Raw genomic sequence first — 14,901 nt, forward strand, 5'->3', positions numbered from 1 at the left:
ATAGTTTTCACAGCTGATGAACACCAAGCTGATATTTTCATTGTCCTATTGCTCTGATTTCCAGTTCTTTTTTCCAGTTACTGTATTTTTCAGTGTATAAGATGCAGTTCCCACTCCCAAAAGCGGGTAGAAATGTCTGTGTGTCTTATACAGCAAATGGTGCTGAAGCCCCGCCTACCCACTGGACCCCACCCTTCGGCCTCTGCCTCCTAGCAATTGCCCCTTGCAGCAAACAGCCTGGCCAGCTTCAGCACAGCCTGATTTGGCACAAGCAGCAGATGGTTGGTTGGATCAACCTGCCAACTGTCAGCTGTTTTCAGCCTCCACTGCTCCATTTTTGGCCTGTTCTGATCCCTGCACCTGGAATAGGCTGAAAATGGGGCGCACAGAGGCAGCAGTAGGTGATGGCAATCCCTGCAACTTGAAACAGCTGATTGTCAGGAGGCTGATCCAACCCACAGTCAGCTGCTTGTGCTAATCAGGCTGTGCTGAAACTAAAACGGGCTGTTTACTGTCAGGAGGTAAATTGCTGGGAGACAGAACTTTGTTTCTAGATGTTTGCAGATCTGTTTTTTGATTATCTTTTCCAGGATCTTCCCAGATATTGATGTTAGACTGATTGGTCTGTAGTTTCCTGGGTCTATTTTTTTCTTTCTTGAAAATAAAACCACATCAGCCCCTTTCCAATCCTCAGGTACTTCCCCATTGCTCCAGGATTTTCAAAAGATATGGTACAATGGTTCCGAGATAAAATCTGCCAGCTCCTTCAGAACTCTGGAATGTAATCTGTCAGATCTCAATGATTTATATTTATCAAGGTCAGATAGATGTTGTCTTACCATTCTCTTGCTTATTTTAATTTTTATTTCTAGTCTATCTTTTACAGAAGTTGTTTTTGGGTAGGTTGGGCTTCTTTTGGGTTTCTTTTTACTTGAAGACTAATGCAAAGAATGACTTACGTAGCTCTGCTTTCTCTCTGCTGCCTATTACTTCCTTGCCATCTTCTCTCTTTAGTGGACTGTTTCCTTGACTTTTTTCTTATTATTAATATGTTGAAAGAAACTTTTTAAAATTATTTTTGACTTTTGTTGTAAGTCTTTGTTCATTCTGAGCCTTTGCTTTCCTGACCTTCATCTTTGTAGGTTCTGCCTATCTGCTGAGGTGTCCCTCTTTCAATTTTTTTGTACTTGTCCTTTTTGTCTTTCAGTTTATCAGAGAGATCTTTGTGCAGCCAAGTTGGTTCCTTCTTGAATTTCTTGTTCTTCTTTTTCAGTGGTATTGTGCTGGACTGGGCTTTTATGATCACATTTTTCAGAGTTTCCTACGCATTGTGAGTTCTTTTCCCCTTTAGGATTTTCATCCATGGAATCTTTCCTAGGCTGTCTCGGAGTTTGTTAAAATCAGCTAAAACTTTCACCCAAAGTTCTGGCAACTTCAAGTCCCTCTATCATTTCTTCTCTATTAGTAAGAGTTAGGTCCATTATAGTTTTTCTCTAGTTTCTCCTCTAACCTTTTGGATGACAGAGTTGTCAGCTAGGTTGGTTAGGAACCTATTCGATCTTCCACTTGGTGCAGTTTGCCTCCCAGTTGATATTAGTGGGGTTAAAGTCTCCCATTATTACAATGGTATGTTTCCTACATAGAGATGTAAAATTTCCAAAAATTTTGAAGCCATGAGAAAACAAACATTTTCCCCTGTCCCCCCCCCCCCCATAGAAATTTTGGAAAAACTGGAAAAAAAGAGTTCAGTGTGGAATAGTTTTACAAATGGTGTGAAATGCGATTTATATAAAAGTATTATGCTTGCAATAAAATACGAAACACCCCTTTCCGCTCAAAAGCAACAAAAAAAAAATCAAGAAACCAACATAAAAAATAATAAGATTTGCCTATTAGCACCAATAGCAAATAAAGTTAGGGTCCACCTCAATATTTAAGGTTTACCTTTTGAGTGGTGCTTTTACCTTTTGGATGACAAAGTTGTCAGCTAGACTGGTTAGGAATCTGTTTGATCTCCCACTTGCTGCAGAGTTTGTCTCCTAGGTGATATCTGGGTAGTTAAAGTCTCCCATTAGTCCCCTGAAAAAATGGCTAGGCTGTCTTTTCAAGGGGTGTCTTTAATTTCCTCCCCACACGCCTCATCTCTCTACTGAGCTGCTTCTTTAGCAGCTGAAAGGAGCACCCCACACGCACCCTTGCCTCTCCACTGGGCCGCTTCTTTAGGGCCGAAAGGAGCACCCCACGTGCACCCTTGTCTCTCCACAGGGCCGCTTCTGTAGTGGCCGAAAGGAGCTATTCCTCAAGCTTAGCACAGACTGAGAGAAGAATGGCAGGCAGGAAAATTCCCCCTCCCCCTTTTCCTCTCCTTCACAAAAGAAGCCCGCATTCTGAAACTTCAGCGTTAGGAATGGAGGCTTTTGGGCGAGCAGCAGGAAAATGGAGAGTGGAATTTTCTTGCCTGTCATCCATTCCTCAAACTCCCTCTCTCCTTCCCCATTTTCCTGTCTTTTGCAAAAACAGCTCCACTCCAAGCTTTTAGCATATCCCAGGACCCTGCAAGGCTTGTTGTAGCATTGCGTGTACGAGCGGCGGCATTGCTGTGAGGTTCGTTACATTGGTACAGCCTCTTTGAGCAGGACCCTGCAAGGATTGCTGTGCTGTTGCGCGTAGTTTAGATATGCTGGCGCAGCTACTCATGGTAGGATGCCAGCTGCACCGGTGTTATGAAGCTCACAGAGGTGCTGCCATTCATGAGTGCAATGCCACAAGCCTTGCAGGGTCCTGCTCCAAGAGGAGTGGATAACAGGCAGGAAAATTATCCTCCCCATTTTCCTGCCTTTCACGAAAATGGGGAGGAGAATTTTCCTGCCTTTCACGAAAACTGCTCTACTCCAAGCCTTCAGCGTATCCCAGGATTGCAACTCTGAAGGCTCCATTCCAAACCTTCAGAGTTGCAATCCTGGGATTTGCTGAAAGCTCAGAATGCCTCTGCTTCAGTGCAGAATGACTTTCACCCCTCTCTGCAGCCGGAGGTTCCCCCCCCCCCATGTCTGTGCCGCCATTTGTGCCAGCCATACCTACCCCCTGGGCTTATTTTGGGGTTAGGGTAATATCAGGCCCACCTGCCAAAAATTAGGATTGGGCTTATTATTGGGGTGGGTCGTGTTTTCTGAGAAATAGGGTAGTTCCCTCACCTGTTTGTTGTATGGTTTAGCCTCCGGACCCACTATCATCACTGTTGCTCTTCTCTGTACTCTTTCTAAGGTCTCAGCATCTTTTTTGTATCATAGTGACCAGAATTGGATGCAGTATTCCAAGTGTGTGGTCTTACCGGTGCAGTATAAAGCTGCACTATCACTTCTTGGAATCTAGATGCTATCCACTCTGTTCATGCAGCCTAGAACTACATTTATTTATTTTTTTGGCAGTTTTAGCACCCAGCTGGCTCATACTTAATTTATATATATTTTTAATTAGGTTACAAGATAAGATACAAAATACAAAAGCAGATAGGAAAACAGTGGGAAGAAAGAAGGAAAGAGAAGCAAGGAAGGGCTAGAAAAAAGAAAAAAAAGTTGTGATTTCTGACTCCCTCTGTTGCATAAAATAAAGCATTAACATCAAACCACAACTTTTTGTTTTCTTATAGTAATACAAACTAGCTATTTCTATAAACACCTATCGGTAAAACCCAAAATCAAAGTTTCATTTTTTTTTCATCTCAAGCACAAAGTTCAGAAGCAGTCTCCATGTGGCAACAAAGGTACTTATATTCTTTTTTTTTTAATACATTTTTAATTTTTTATTTCTACAAACACATCATTGTGTGAACACATCATTGTGTGGTTCCAGGGTATTTTACATTTTAGAACAAACTTGACAATTATTTCATATTGATATTGTTAACTTTCTTACATAATTTAGTATGAATGCAATTCATCATTCTTAATATTCTCATATGCTATTTTTATGCTAATCTCTATAATTTTAACATTACTTCTTTTATTATAAATGTTATATTAATAGTCATACTTGCCATGTTTAACCAATTATATAATTCTAATAACCATTCATAAATCCATATTAATTTGCATTTCGCATTATTTATCCCATTCTTGGTTCTTAGTTGTGCCACTGTTATATTTAAAATGAAATCCCTTTCTGGTCTCATCGTAAGGCAAACAAAGTAATATTAATCTTATTTACATTTAGCAAATTATACAATTCTAGTAATAATATAATCACTTTTATCTAATACCACATTTGACTATATTATTTTTATATCTCAGACTCCACATGTCATTTCTTTTCTTAAAATATTAATTTTCATACTTATTATACTTAACAATTATATATCTTTGATAATCCTGTAATAAAATATTAATTCCATGTTTATTACAATTACCATATTAATTTTCTTTTTATTATCATTATCAATTATCTATCTTTAATAATAATCCTATACTCAAGCATTAATTTCATGTTTATTATAATTAACTACTATGTATCTTGCATAATAAATAATACACGTGGAATCCTTCTTTCCCATTTTCAACCATCGTCTCTTCCTCTTATTAAAGCATTAATCGCTTGCAAGCTTGTGTCCCATTTTCTATCATTATTTGACCCTTCCTCTTAATCGTTACTCTCTTCTCTATTATATTCCATTGTCTCCTTTTCCAATTATCTAATTTTACCCCATCTTCTCAAAGTATTCTCTCTCTAATTTCATTCCCTGTTGCTTTTCCCTTAAAATATTCTCCCCTTGATTTATTGCATCAATCATTATAAATTTAAGTTTTATTTCCTTTTTATTCTTTTTATTTATTGTTCCATCTGTTCTATTTTTCTGGTTGTTTTGTCAGTTTGCTCCTCCTCTTCCTGTATCTCTTGTTTTCTTTCTGTTATTTGCGTTTCCATTTCTAGCTCTTCTGGCACACTCTGTATTTTGTTCAAAATGTCCTCAAATCTTCTATTCATAGTGTCTTTTATAGTCTGTACTTCCAACACAATTTCTTTGCATATTCCGCTCATCCTTGTTTTTATTTAATCTGTTTCTGCTATCCAATTGTCAAACAATCTTTTATTCAAACCAGAATTGCTTTTCAAACTATAAATCCAATGTCCAGGAGTCTTTATATCCAACAGTTAATCAGTCTATCTTTTAAATAATCCAAGGGTGATACCTTCATCAATTTTTCTATCAGTTAAATTTTGTATTATAATTTTCTGGGGTCTTTTAGTAATAAAGTTCCTTTAATTCTTTCTTTCAATTCTTCTTGATTCAAGTCCTTTCAAAACTTGAGGGATCTACAATATTTTCTTTTGACATCAGGTGGCACTCTTAGATCAGTTTCCATATTCCACCTCGCCCCTGTCTCTTTGGTCTTTTTTTATCACAAAATCCAATTTTCTGCTTATTCTTTAAAAAACTTTTTCTTTATTCTTCATTTTACTTTCCTTCCATCTTTCAATTTTTAGGATTATTTTTTTTAGTATCTTACAGATTCTTCTCCAGTATTAAGGCGCTGCTAAATCAAAAATCCTTATGAGTCCTCTTTTCTGATATCTTTATTGGGGTTATGTTTAGCAATTCAAAAGTATTCTCACCCAGGTTGCACACCATTCACAGTCTCTCTGCTCCTGCATAGTCTTAGATATTCAAACTGTCTCTGTCTTCGTGGCAGCCATTTTAGTTACCACTGCAGCTCGTCTTCAGATGAGGGGGCTTTCCATGTCAGGGAGGAGAGATGAGGCTCTTCTCTACCTGCCAGGCGGTCCCCCTTTTCTTCACCACTCCTCTAGGGTGTCTATGGCTCAGATTGGGGCCCTCTGATGAGTTGAGCTTGGAACGGGGCCGCGGTGTTCGCAGTCCTCACTCTGAAGGCAACGGAAGTCCACCCGGAAATCCTTATATTCTTTTCTTTTATCAAAATGGTCAATTTGACCATTTCTGCCAACTCTATCAGCTTCTGCAGCCCATGGAGGGAATCAAAATGTCCTTCCATTTTTGTGAGTACAGTAGTCTTGCTGCTGTCAACATACACTATAGAAGATAGTTCTGCATTCAAAGTTCTGCATTTTTTTCCCATCTTTTTCCATTAAACCCAAAAGAAAAGTTTCTGGTTTCATCTTTATCTTCATTTTAAAAAAATCTGTATTAAAATATGAATCTTGCTGCAAAATTTCTTTGCTTTATCACATGTCCGCCATTAATGATAAAAAGTTGCTTCTTTACTTTTACACTTCCAACATTAATTTGAAATACCTGTATACATTCTAGGTAACTTATCTGGTGTTAAATAACAGTGATACATCACCTTATAAAATTTTTCTTTATATTATAATTTAATGTAAATTTTAAACACTTCATTCACATATTTTCCCATTATTTAAGCTTCACATTTTATCCAAAATTCCTGGTCCACTGAATCATACAATGTTTTTCATGTTCACTTTCCAAATTTAATTTCAATAACATTTTATAAATCTTAGCAATATGTTCATCATTTCCACACAGTAAGTTTTCCAATTCATTTTTAATGAAATCAAACTCATAACTCTCTTTACCTAATTTAAATCCTTCTTTCAGTTGTTGATTTGTCAACCAATGGCAAACATAACCTTCTGATTAAAGTTCTTCCCTCAACTTTAGTGTAGGTTGTCAGAGTTGAAAGATAGCATTTTACCATACATCCACCAGTCTAGCGTCACCACCATTTCTTTAAAAAGCTTCTGGGAAGACACCCAAAGAGGCAATTTCGTAGAGAACCTTGTTTTATATTTATTCCAAACTCTTAATTTGGCATCTCTAGCAAAATATTTATTAAAGTCAACATTAACTTAGTTTTATCATACCATGGATAATCGTGCCACTCAAACCTTAATTCATGGCCCTCTAATTCAAGCAACCTCTTGTTCTGATGGTTCACCCATTCTTTTAACCAGGCCAGACAGTATGCATCAAAATACAATTTCAAATCTGATAAATCCAAACCCTCTTTCCTTCACATCTTGCAATAGGTTGTATCTAATTCTTGTTTTTTTTTTCCTTATATAAACTTTGAAGTATCCTTCTGCCATTGTTTAAATGGATTAACAGTTGTGAGCATTGGTAATGTCTGGAATTAAAAAGGTATCTTTGGTAAAATATTCATCTTCATTATTGAAATTCTACCCAATAGTGATAGGTGCAGTTTGTCCCATCTTCATAGGTCCTGTTTAATATCCCTCCAAAGAGGCACACAATTATTTTGGAACAGTTTTATGTTTGCATTTGTCAACATAAACCCTAAGTACTTCATCTTTTTCTCAGTTCTAAAACCCAATTTGTTGAGCCAGATACCACCTGTTCTATAATTGTGCATTTGGTTTTTCTTGCCTAAGTATAGGACCTTACTTTTGTCACCACTGAATTGCAATTTATTGAATAGGGCATGGTATTCAAGTCTGTCAAAATCCTTCTGAATCTTCCAAAGAATTAACCATTCCCCCTAGGTTGGTGTTGTCTGCAAAATTGATGAGTTCTCTGCTATTCCCTCATCTAGCTCTTTTATGAAAATGTTCTAGGCCTAACAGAACCTTGAAGTACAATGTTTCTCTTCATGTAGATCAGGGATCCCCAACACAAGTGGCAGACAAATGTGCAAGGCTGCATTTGTACAAGTGGCGCGGACGCATGAAACCTCCCACCCTCCCACTGCTGCTGCCATTCCACAGAGCCAGAAAGGCTGATGTAGATGTAATACACTTGGTCATGCAGTTGTGAATTGATCTGGTGGTTGTACTGTGTGTCCCATATTGTTCTATCTTACCAAGAAGTAGCATGTGCTCTACTTTGTCAAATACCTTACTGAAGCCTAGGTACACTGTCCATAGCATTTCTCTGACCCACTTATTTAGTCACTTTTCTGTTCTAATTACCTTCTTAATGCATTAAATCACTAAATCAGGAATTTTTGAAATGTAAATATTGCAAGCAAGGAGTTTTCATTTTATTTGTGGAGGGTTGCATGTAAAGCCTCACATTCCACCCGAACAAACTTGTTGCCAATTCATTCAAAGATGGGAAAATGAAAATGTTCCACTTTGGCCTGAGCAAGTGAGAAAAAAGTTCCCAGTCCTATCCTACTGGGGCTACTGGGGGTATTTGCTGAAAAAGCAAAAAAGCAAACTCCCATCCAAGTTTTCTTTAAACTCACATTCTGGAAAGAGAACCACTGGTTAGAAAGAGGGTTGAAAGAGGCCATCTATGTTAAAATTGAACAGACCTCTGTCAACAGAGGGCAAGGGATACGACACTACCTATCTCTTGTTTACAACAGAGTCCTTTCAGTAGTTCCAAGAAGATTCCATACCCATTTGTACTCTGATTCAGGTGACCCAGAGGGCACAATCAACCCCCAAGGCTTCTCAATGACTCTCGGTGACCTAATGTCTGACTTTCAAAGTGCTAACACTAGTTCCCCACCATTCAGTCAGAACTGAAAATGCTTCTTGAATGAGAACCAAAACATCTTAAAGAGAAAAAACAAAGAAAATCCAGTAGCCTTTTGAAAAATCATCTTTGGGACAGCCATGACCTGGGTAACTGAGAATCTCCATAGTCAAACAATCCTGTCATATCTGTCTGTGTATCCATCCCCCCACCCCCTCATACAATAATACTGTATATGAAGGAAGCAGCTACTTAGTTGGTGCTACTTATGTAGTAATTCATAATGAGAACTCATCACCACAAGACAACCTGGAATTTCTTTTCTTTGAGTCATTGCATAGTAATGACTACCTCTCAATCTAGGTGTGATTTGCATTTTTTCTTCTGTTGTTAGTGTTGGGGCTTTTGACTTTTTATGGTACATCTGTCAAAAGTTTAAAATTTTGATGTGTTAGAACCCTACTCATTTTAGACAGAAGTATAAATGAGGCAGCCATAATGGTTTAGTCAGCCAGTACATGATTTTTACTTTTAAAGTAATATTAAAGCATGATGATCTTTTGGGTGTAACAGTTTCAAAAGTGCTTGCTTGCTAATTTGTTTCATCACTCCACTGTTCCGTTAACCTTTGGGTGGGTAGCCTGTTTCCTGTATTTGAAACCACAAAGGGAGAGAGAGAATGTCTTAGGCAGATGTGAAATGCTAAAACAAGGGAGGCTGAGTTCTTTTACCCAAATGAGAAGTCTGAGAAATGTTGCATTTTGTACAAATAGAGACTGCAATATAAAGTGAAGTAAAAATGAACAATTTAGACAGCAGTGTAAAGAAACAAGGAAGATCTAATGTGAAGTTCTGATCAGCTCCCTTGATTTTTTGTTCCTCACCATCTATGGGTGAGAAGATAAACTGCTGTTATGATTGCCAGCTTCCATATGCTAGTTCTCTTTTCCTCTGTGTATCCTGAACTTATAAACTAAACTCAGAGGAAACAAAATTCCTGAGTTTCCAAGTGTGTTAGTCTAAAAACAGATAATTTTTTTTTATTGAATAAACATTAAAAACAATTGAACACAGTGCAACTTTCTTGGCCATCATTTTGGCCATACAAACTATAGTATAGAGATACACATAACAGTTAATTTCCTTTTTCCCTTATGTTATTAGTATAGTGCTAGCTGCATATTATTTCTATTTACATCTATATACAATTATATACATATTTACAGCTGTCTTTTATACTCATGCATTTGTATCATCTCATATTTGTCCATTATATTCCATTCTCTTTGGTTTACAAAAATTTAGCTTTCATTCCTATAAAGCGTCAATCCTTTCTTTCTTTTTCCTTGACTTTAGCCACTAATACATTTTACTTCAGACTTCATAATACTCTGTCTCATCCTTATCTTTGATTTCTAAAGTTAGTCTGTCCATCTCTGCACAGACTAATATTTTCCTTATTATTTCACTTTCTGTAGGGGTATCTTCATTCTTCCAGTTTTGGGCATACACCAATCTTGCAGTTATTATTATGTATCATTAAATATATTGTTCCTTTACTGGATTTCTCATTAATAATTCCCAGTAAGAACGTTCTGGTCTGAACTCTAGTTTCTGGTTAACCATCTCTTCTATCCAAACCTTTATTTTCCACCAGTATTTTTTTTTTGCTTTTATACATTTCCACCACATATGATAATAGGTCCCTATCTCTATGTTACATTTCCAGCAATGTGGTGATGTACTTTTATTAATTTTGGCCAATCTAGTTGGAGGAAGATGCCATCTGTAAAACATTTTATATTGGTTCTCTTTATACGAAGTTGTCAATGTTAATTTTCTATTTCTTTCCCATAACTTTTGCCAATTGTCTAACTCTATTACCAAAATTTTGAACCCATTTTATTATTACTTTTTTGACTCCATTACTCCATTTTATATTCTAGTAGATATTTGTATATTCTCTTGACTGTTTTCCCCTCCATTCCTAATAGTTTCTTATCCAATGCCATCAATTCTCTCTGAATGTCCCATTCTTTCATGTCTTTCTTGAATCTTGATTGGATTTGTAGGTATGCCCACCATTGGAGTTGTATCCCTTCTTTCAGTTCATGTCTGGATTTTAGTTCCCCTTTTCCATCTAGTAGATTTTTGTATGTAATGACTTTCCCCATATTAATAAAATTTGGATGCACTATTGCTTCTAGTGTTGAGAGCCATACTGGATTCTTTATGTAATTTTGCTGTATAGTTTTTATCCATACCTTAAGTAGATTATGTCTTACATAATGCCTCTGGAAGTACTGTTGGACTGTATGTTTTTCATCCCATAAAAAAGTATGCCATCCTGGTTGTAGGTCATGTCCCTCCAATGTTAGTAACCTCCTATTTTTTATTTTTATCCACTCTCACACCCAATTTAATGCAGGGGCTTGGTAATACAGCTCCCAATCAGATAAACCAAATCCCCCTCTTTCTTTGGCATCTTGTAATAATTTTAATTTAACTCTCTGTTTCCTCCCCTGCCAAATAGATTTCAATATTGTTTTATTCAAATCTTCAAAGTATTTTTTCTCTAATTTCATTGGTATGTTTTGGAAAAGAAAAAGTATTTTAGGTAGGATATTCATTTTTATTGCTGCAATTCTACCCATAAAGGAGAGTTGCAGATTTAAAAACAAATTAAAATTAATGAACCCCAAAAATATAGTTACACACAATGGAATTAAAGAAAGTGAGGATTAGATGAAATACAGAAATAAAAAAATGTAAATAATTTTTAACTTTGCAGGATTCAATCTGGATCCAATCAGATTAGATCCTGCAATACTATCCTGGGACATGTATATTTGCCTTCATTCATTTAGAATTTTGTGGAATCGAAATATAGTACTTCTAAACCATGGGGTGATTTTACTGAATGGAGCCACAGTTAATATTTTTAAAGGCCCACCAGTCATAGAGAAAGAGCCAAATTAGATGCATGTTTAAGGTTGTGCTACTTCCTGAATTTGACTGGGGATCTTTGAGAAAACATGGAAGGATATAGAAAAAAAGATAACTTAGTAGCTAACACATCAAGAAGAGAAAAGTAAAAGAGGACATAGAACCACCAAGATCAGGGGTGTCAAACTCAATTTCATTGAGAGCCACATCACCATTATGGTTGCCGTCAAAGGGCTAGTTGCATGTAAGACTATGATAACTTACAGTGGCCAGGTGGGAATGGCTGATTGGGGTGGCTGGGTGGTCACAGCCAATCACTACAACTAGGTGGGCATAGCTGGGTAGATGTGACTGGCTCAGTGCCACTTATTGGGCGCAGATGACTCAGGATGGAGCAAGTCATGGTGGCTAACTCAACATGGGGACAGTTCAGTGCCCCACAAGCTCTTTGCCTTCCCAAACTGCTGGCAGGCAACCGTGTGTGTGTGTGTGTGTGTGTGTGTGTGTGTGTGTTTATACGCGTGCGCACACACACTGTATTTTAAGTTTGGGGACTTTTATCCACATAGAAAGGAGAGGGTCTTCTCAAACCTAGGCTTGATTGGCAGTTTGCAAGCTCAGATGTGGATAAAAATCTCCAAGCTTGGAGTGGTGTGTTGTGTGTGCACACGCACAAACACACACAACATAACAAAGAAAATGTTCTTCCCCCAATCCCAGACATTGTTAGCATTACCCTGTCTGGTGCCCCCTCCCATCATAGCAGGAGCTGGAGGACTGAGAATATAATTACTTTTCTCAGTTTTTTTGTATCTCCACACGGAGATAATGTTTTATTTCTCCCAAATTCTTTAATTCAAATTTCTTTTCCAACTTATTAGCAAATTCGTTTATCTGTGATACATCCTTTGCAATGAAGCAAAAGATCATCCACAAATGTTAATAGTTGACAATCCCCACCTATTACAAGGTGGGGATTTCCAGTGTATATGCAACCATCAGCCTTGCAACTCTTGAACCCAAGACCTTTCAATGCTTTATCTAGACATATATTCTAATTCCTGGCTGACTGCTTCAGCCCATAAATGGCCTTGTTCAATTTATACACCATGTCAGGCTTTTTATTTTCATACCCTGGTGCTTGAACCATGTAAATTTCTTCCTCTAATTCTGCATTGAGGAATGCAGTGGTTATGTCAGAATGCTAGATTTTATGGCCATGTGCCACTGCCAACGCTAGTGCCTTCACTCTTTACAGTTGGCGCAAATACCTCACCATAATGCACATTTTTCATCTGTGAAAACCCTTGTGCTACTAACCTTGTTTTAAATTGTATCTCATTATTGGGCAGTATTTTCTTGTATACTGACTTGCATTCTACAGTTTTTCTACCCTGTGGTAAAGTCATAGATGGAAACACTTTATGTTCTCCCATGGATTTCATTTCCTTGTCCATGGCTTCTTTCCATTTTATTTGTTCAATTTTAGGTAATGCCAATATTTCCTTATAGATCCTTGGCTCATATGATACATTACACACTTTAACTTTACTAGTAGAATATCTGTCAGTGGAATCCCTTTGTTCCATCGCTCCGATCTGCGTGGCATTGATTGCTCCTGTGCTTCAACCTTCTCTAGCTTCATCTTTTCAGCTTCTCCTCCCTGAAAGCTGACACTGTCACTAAGCGAGTTACCATCACTTAGTGGATTACCATCACTAAGCGGATTACCATCACTAAGTGAGTCATTCCAGAAATTTAATCTGTGCTTCCAAAATTGCCCTCTCTTCTGGTTCAATTTCACATAAAGAGTTTGTCTTCTTCAATTTGTGCGCCAATCTTCACCTATTCTTCACCTATTCCACTGAGCTGCAGTGATGCAGTGCAGTAATGCAGGCTACTTTTGCTGATCCACTGGCTGCCAGAGTTTGGCAGTTCAGGTCTCACTGGCTCAAGATTGATTCAGCCTCCCATCCTTCTGAGGTCAGTAAAATGAGGACCCAGATTGTTTGGAGCAATATGCTGACTTTGTAAACAGCTTAGGGAGGGCTGTAAAGTGGTATCTAAGTGCTATTGCTATTGTTTCATATCTCCATTCAAACATTGGTTTTTCTTCTAAAGTTCCCTAGCTAAAGAATCACTCTTGGATTCAAGCTTTATTCCCATAGATTGGATCAACTTATGTGTCTTAGCTGTGTATTTGTTCATAAAGGGTCTCAGAAATTCTATATCTCTTGATAAACTTTCCAGTTTTCTGTTGTCCTGTGAGTAGCCATTTGGGTAGAATGTAATAAATTTGAATTTTTAAATTTAAATTTAGAATTGTTAAAGTTAATTTTTAAAGTTAGAAGTTTTAAGTTTGTAGCATTAAATCCTCTGGATTTAATCATGCTACTGAAACATTAAAAAGAATTAGCAGTACTATAGTCTTTTGTGGTAAATTACCCCTTTACACAAATAGCCCAAAAAGCTTAGGCTCTGCCTCTTTTTTAAAAAAACTCTGGTGGCTAAACCAATCAGAAGGAGTTAAAATCAAAACTGTTTCACCCCTTCCTCATGGCAAGCAGCGAGCTCAAAACACCATTCAAATGATTCTTATTTTAAGCTCAAAAAGAAAAGTTCGGCAGAGTTGGCTAGCAGTATAATCCTCTGGAAAATTTAACTCCAAAAGTTTCAAAAATAGTTTCTACAATGCTTTAGTTTTTAGTAGTTTCCAGCTTCTTTATTTTGGCTTGGTTAGACCAACTCCTCCCTCCTCACCATCTTGAAATCACAAAGCCTCAAAAATGACAATTGTTCCACAAAAAGGAAATGGCAGACTGCAACTAACTTTCACATGAAAGGTAAATATGCAAAAAAATCTTAGTGCCCAAGAAATGGTGGTACCCTTTATTGTCCGTTAAGAACACCTGGTTCTTCCACAGTGAACTTGCATGGTTGCCCTGCCCCAAAGCTAGGGACTCACCCAATTACTACTACTTCAAGCAGCAGTCTGAGAGAGTCCGACTATTCAGGGGAGCAAAAGGGTTGATTTCCAAGCCTTCCCCTTTCCCATGGGGTGCATGTTCTTCTGGCTTACAAAACATTTAAAGCCTGTAACTCTGCAGAAAATGTAACAAAGATCAAATCTCTACTACTTCAAGGGCCAGAAGTTCTGCTGGAAGTTCAGTTGTGTTTCGTATATCTAAGATGAAAATATTTGTGGCCATTAACGTCTACCTAACAATTTATTTTTTGCTACTGGGTTTTTTGTGATCTGTTGATTCATTTTTGTCTGTCTCTCTTATTTCCCTCAATTGTAGAACTTGAAGCGTGTAATGGCAGATGAGGTAAGAGCAATTGTGTTATATATTTTTGGCATTAGCTGTTTTTGTAAGTTATGTATAAATCCTGGTATAAATTTTGTTCATTCTCTTCCTGGAGTTTTTTTTATTAACATTCTGACTGATAACTTTTCTCTTTTGTGAAGTGCTTACCTTGATATAGTATATCAACCATTTTTAAAGATAGTATAGTAT

The 14,901-nt window shown here is 37.3% G+C and overlaps 1 protein-coding gene across 1 annotated transcript in view; it reads left to right on the plus strand.

Annotated features, from left to right (window-relative positions):
- DIAPH1 (diaphanous related formin 1) overlaps positions 1 to 14,901 on the plus strand; it is a 158,373-nt gene that overhangs the window by 1,787 nt on the left and 141,685 nt on the right. Inside the window, 1 exon segment of the mRNA XM_087930558.1 lies at positions 14,686 to 14,712. Coding sequence (XP_087786684.1) covers positions 14,686 to 14,712 — 27 coding nt within the window.

Source organism: Pseudonaja textilis, chromosome 3 (assembly GCF_049901715.1).
Source record: "Pseudonaja textilis isolate UNSWEBS1 chromosome 3, rPseTex1.2, whole genome shotgun sequence".
Lineage (NCBI taxonomy): Eukaryota > Metazoa > Chordata > Lepidosauria > Squamata > Elapidae > Pseudonaja > Pseudonaja textilis.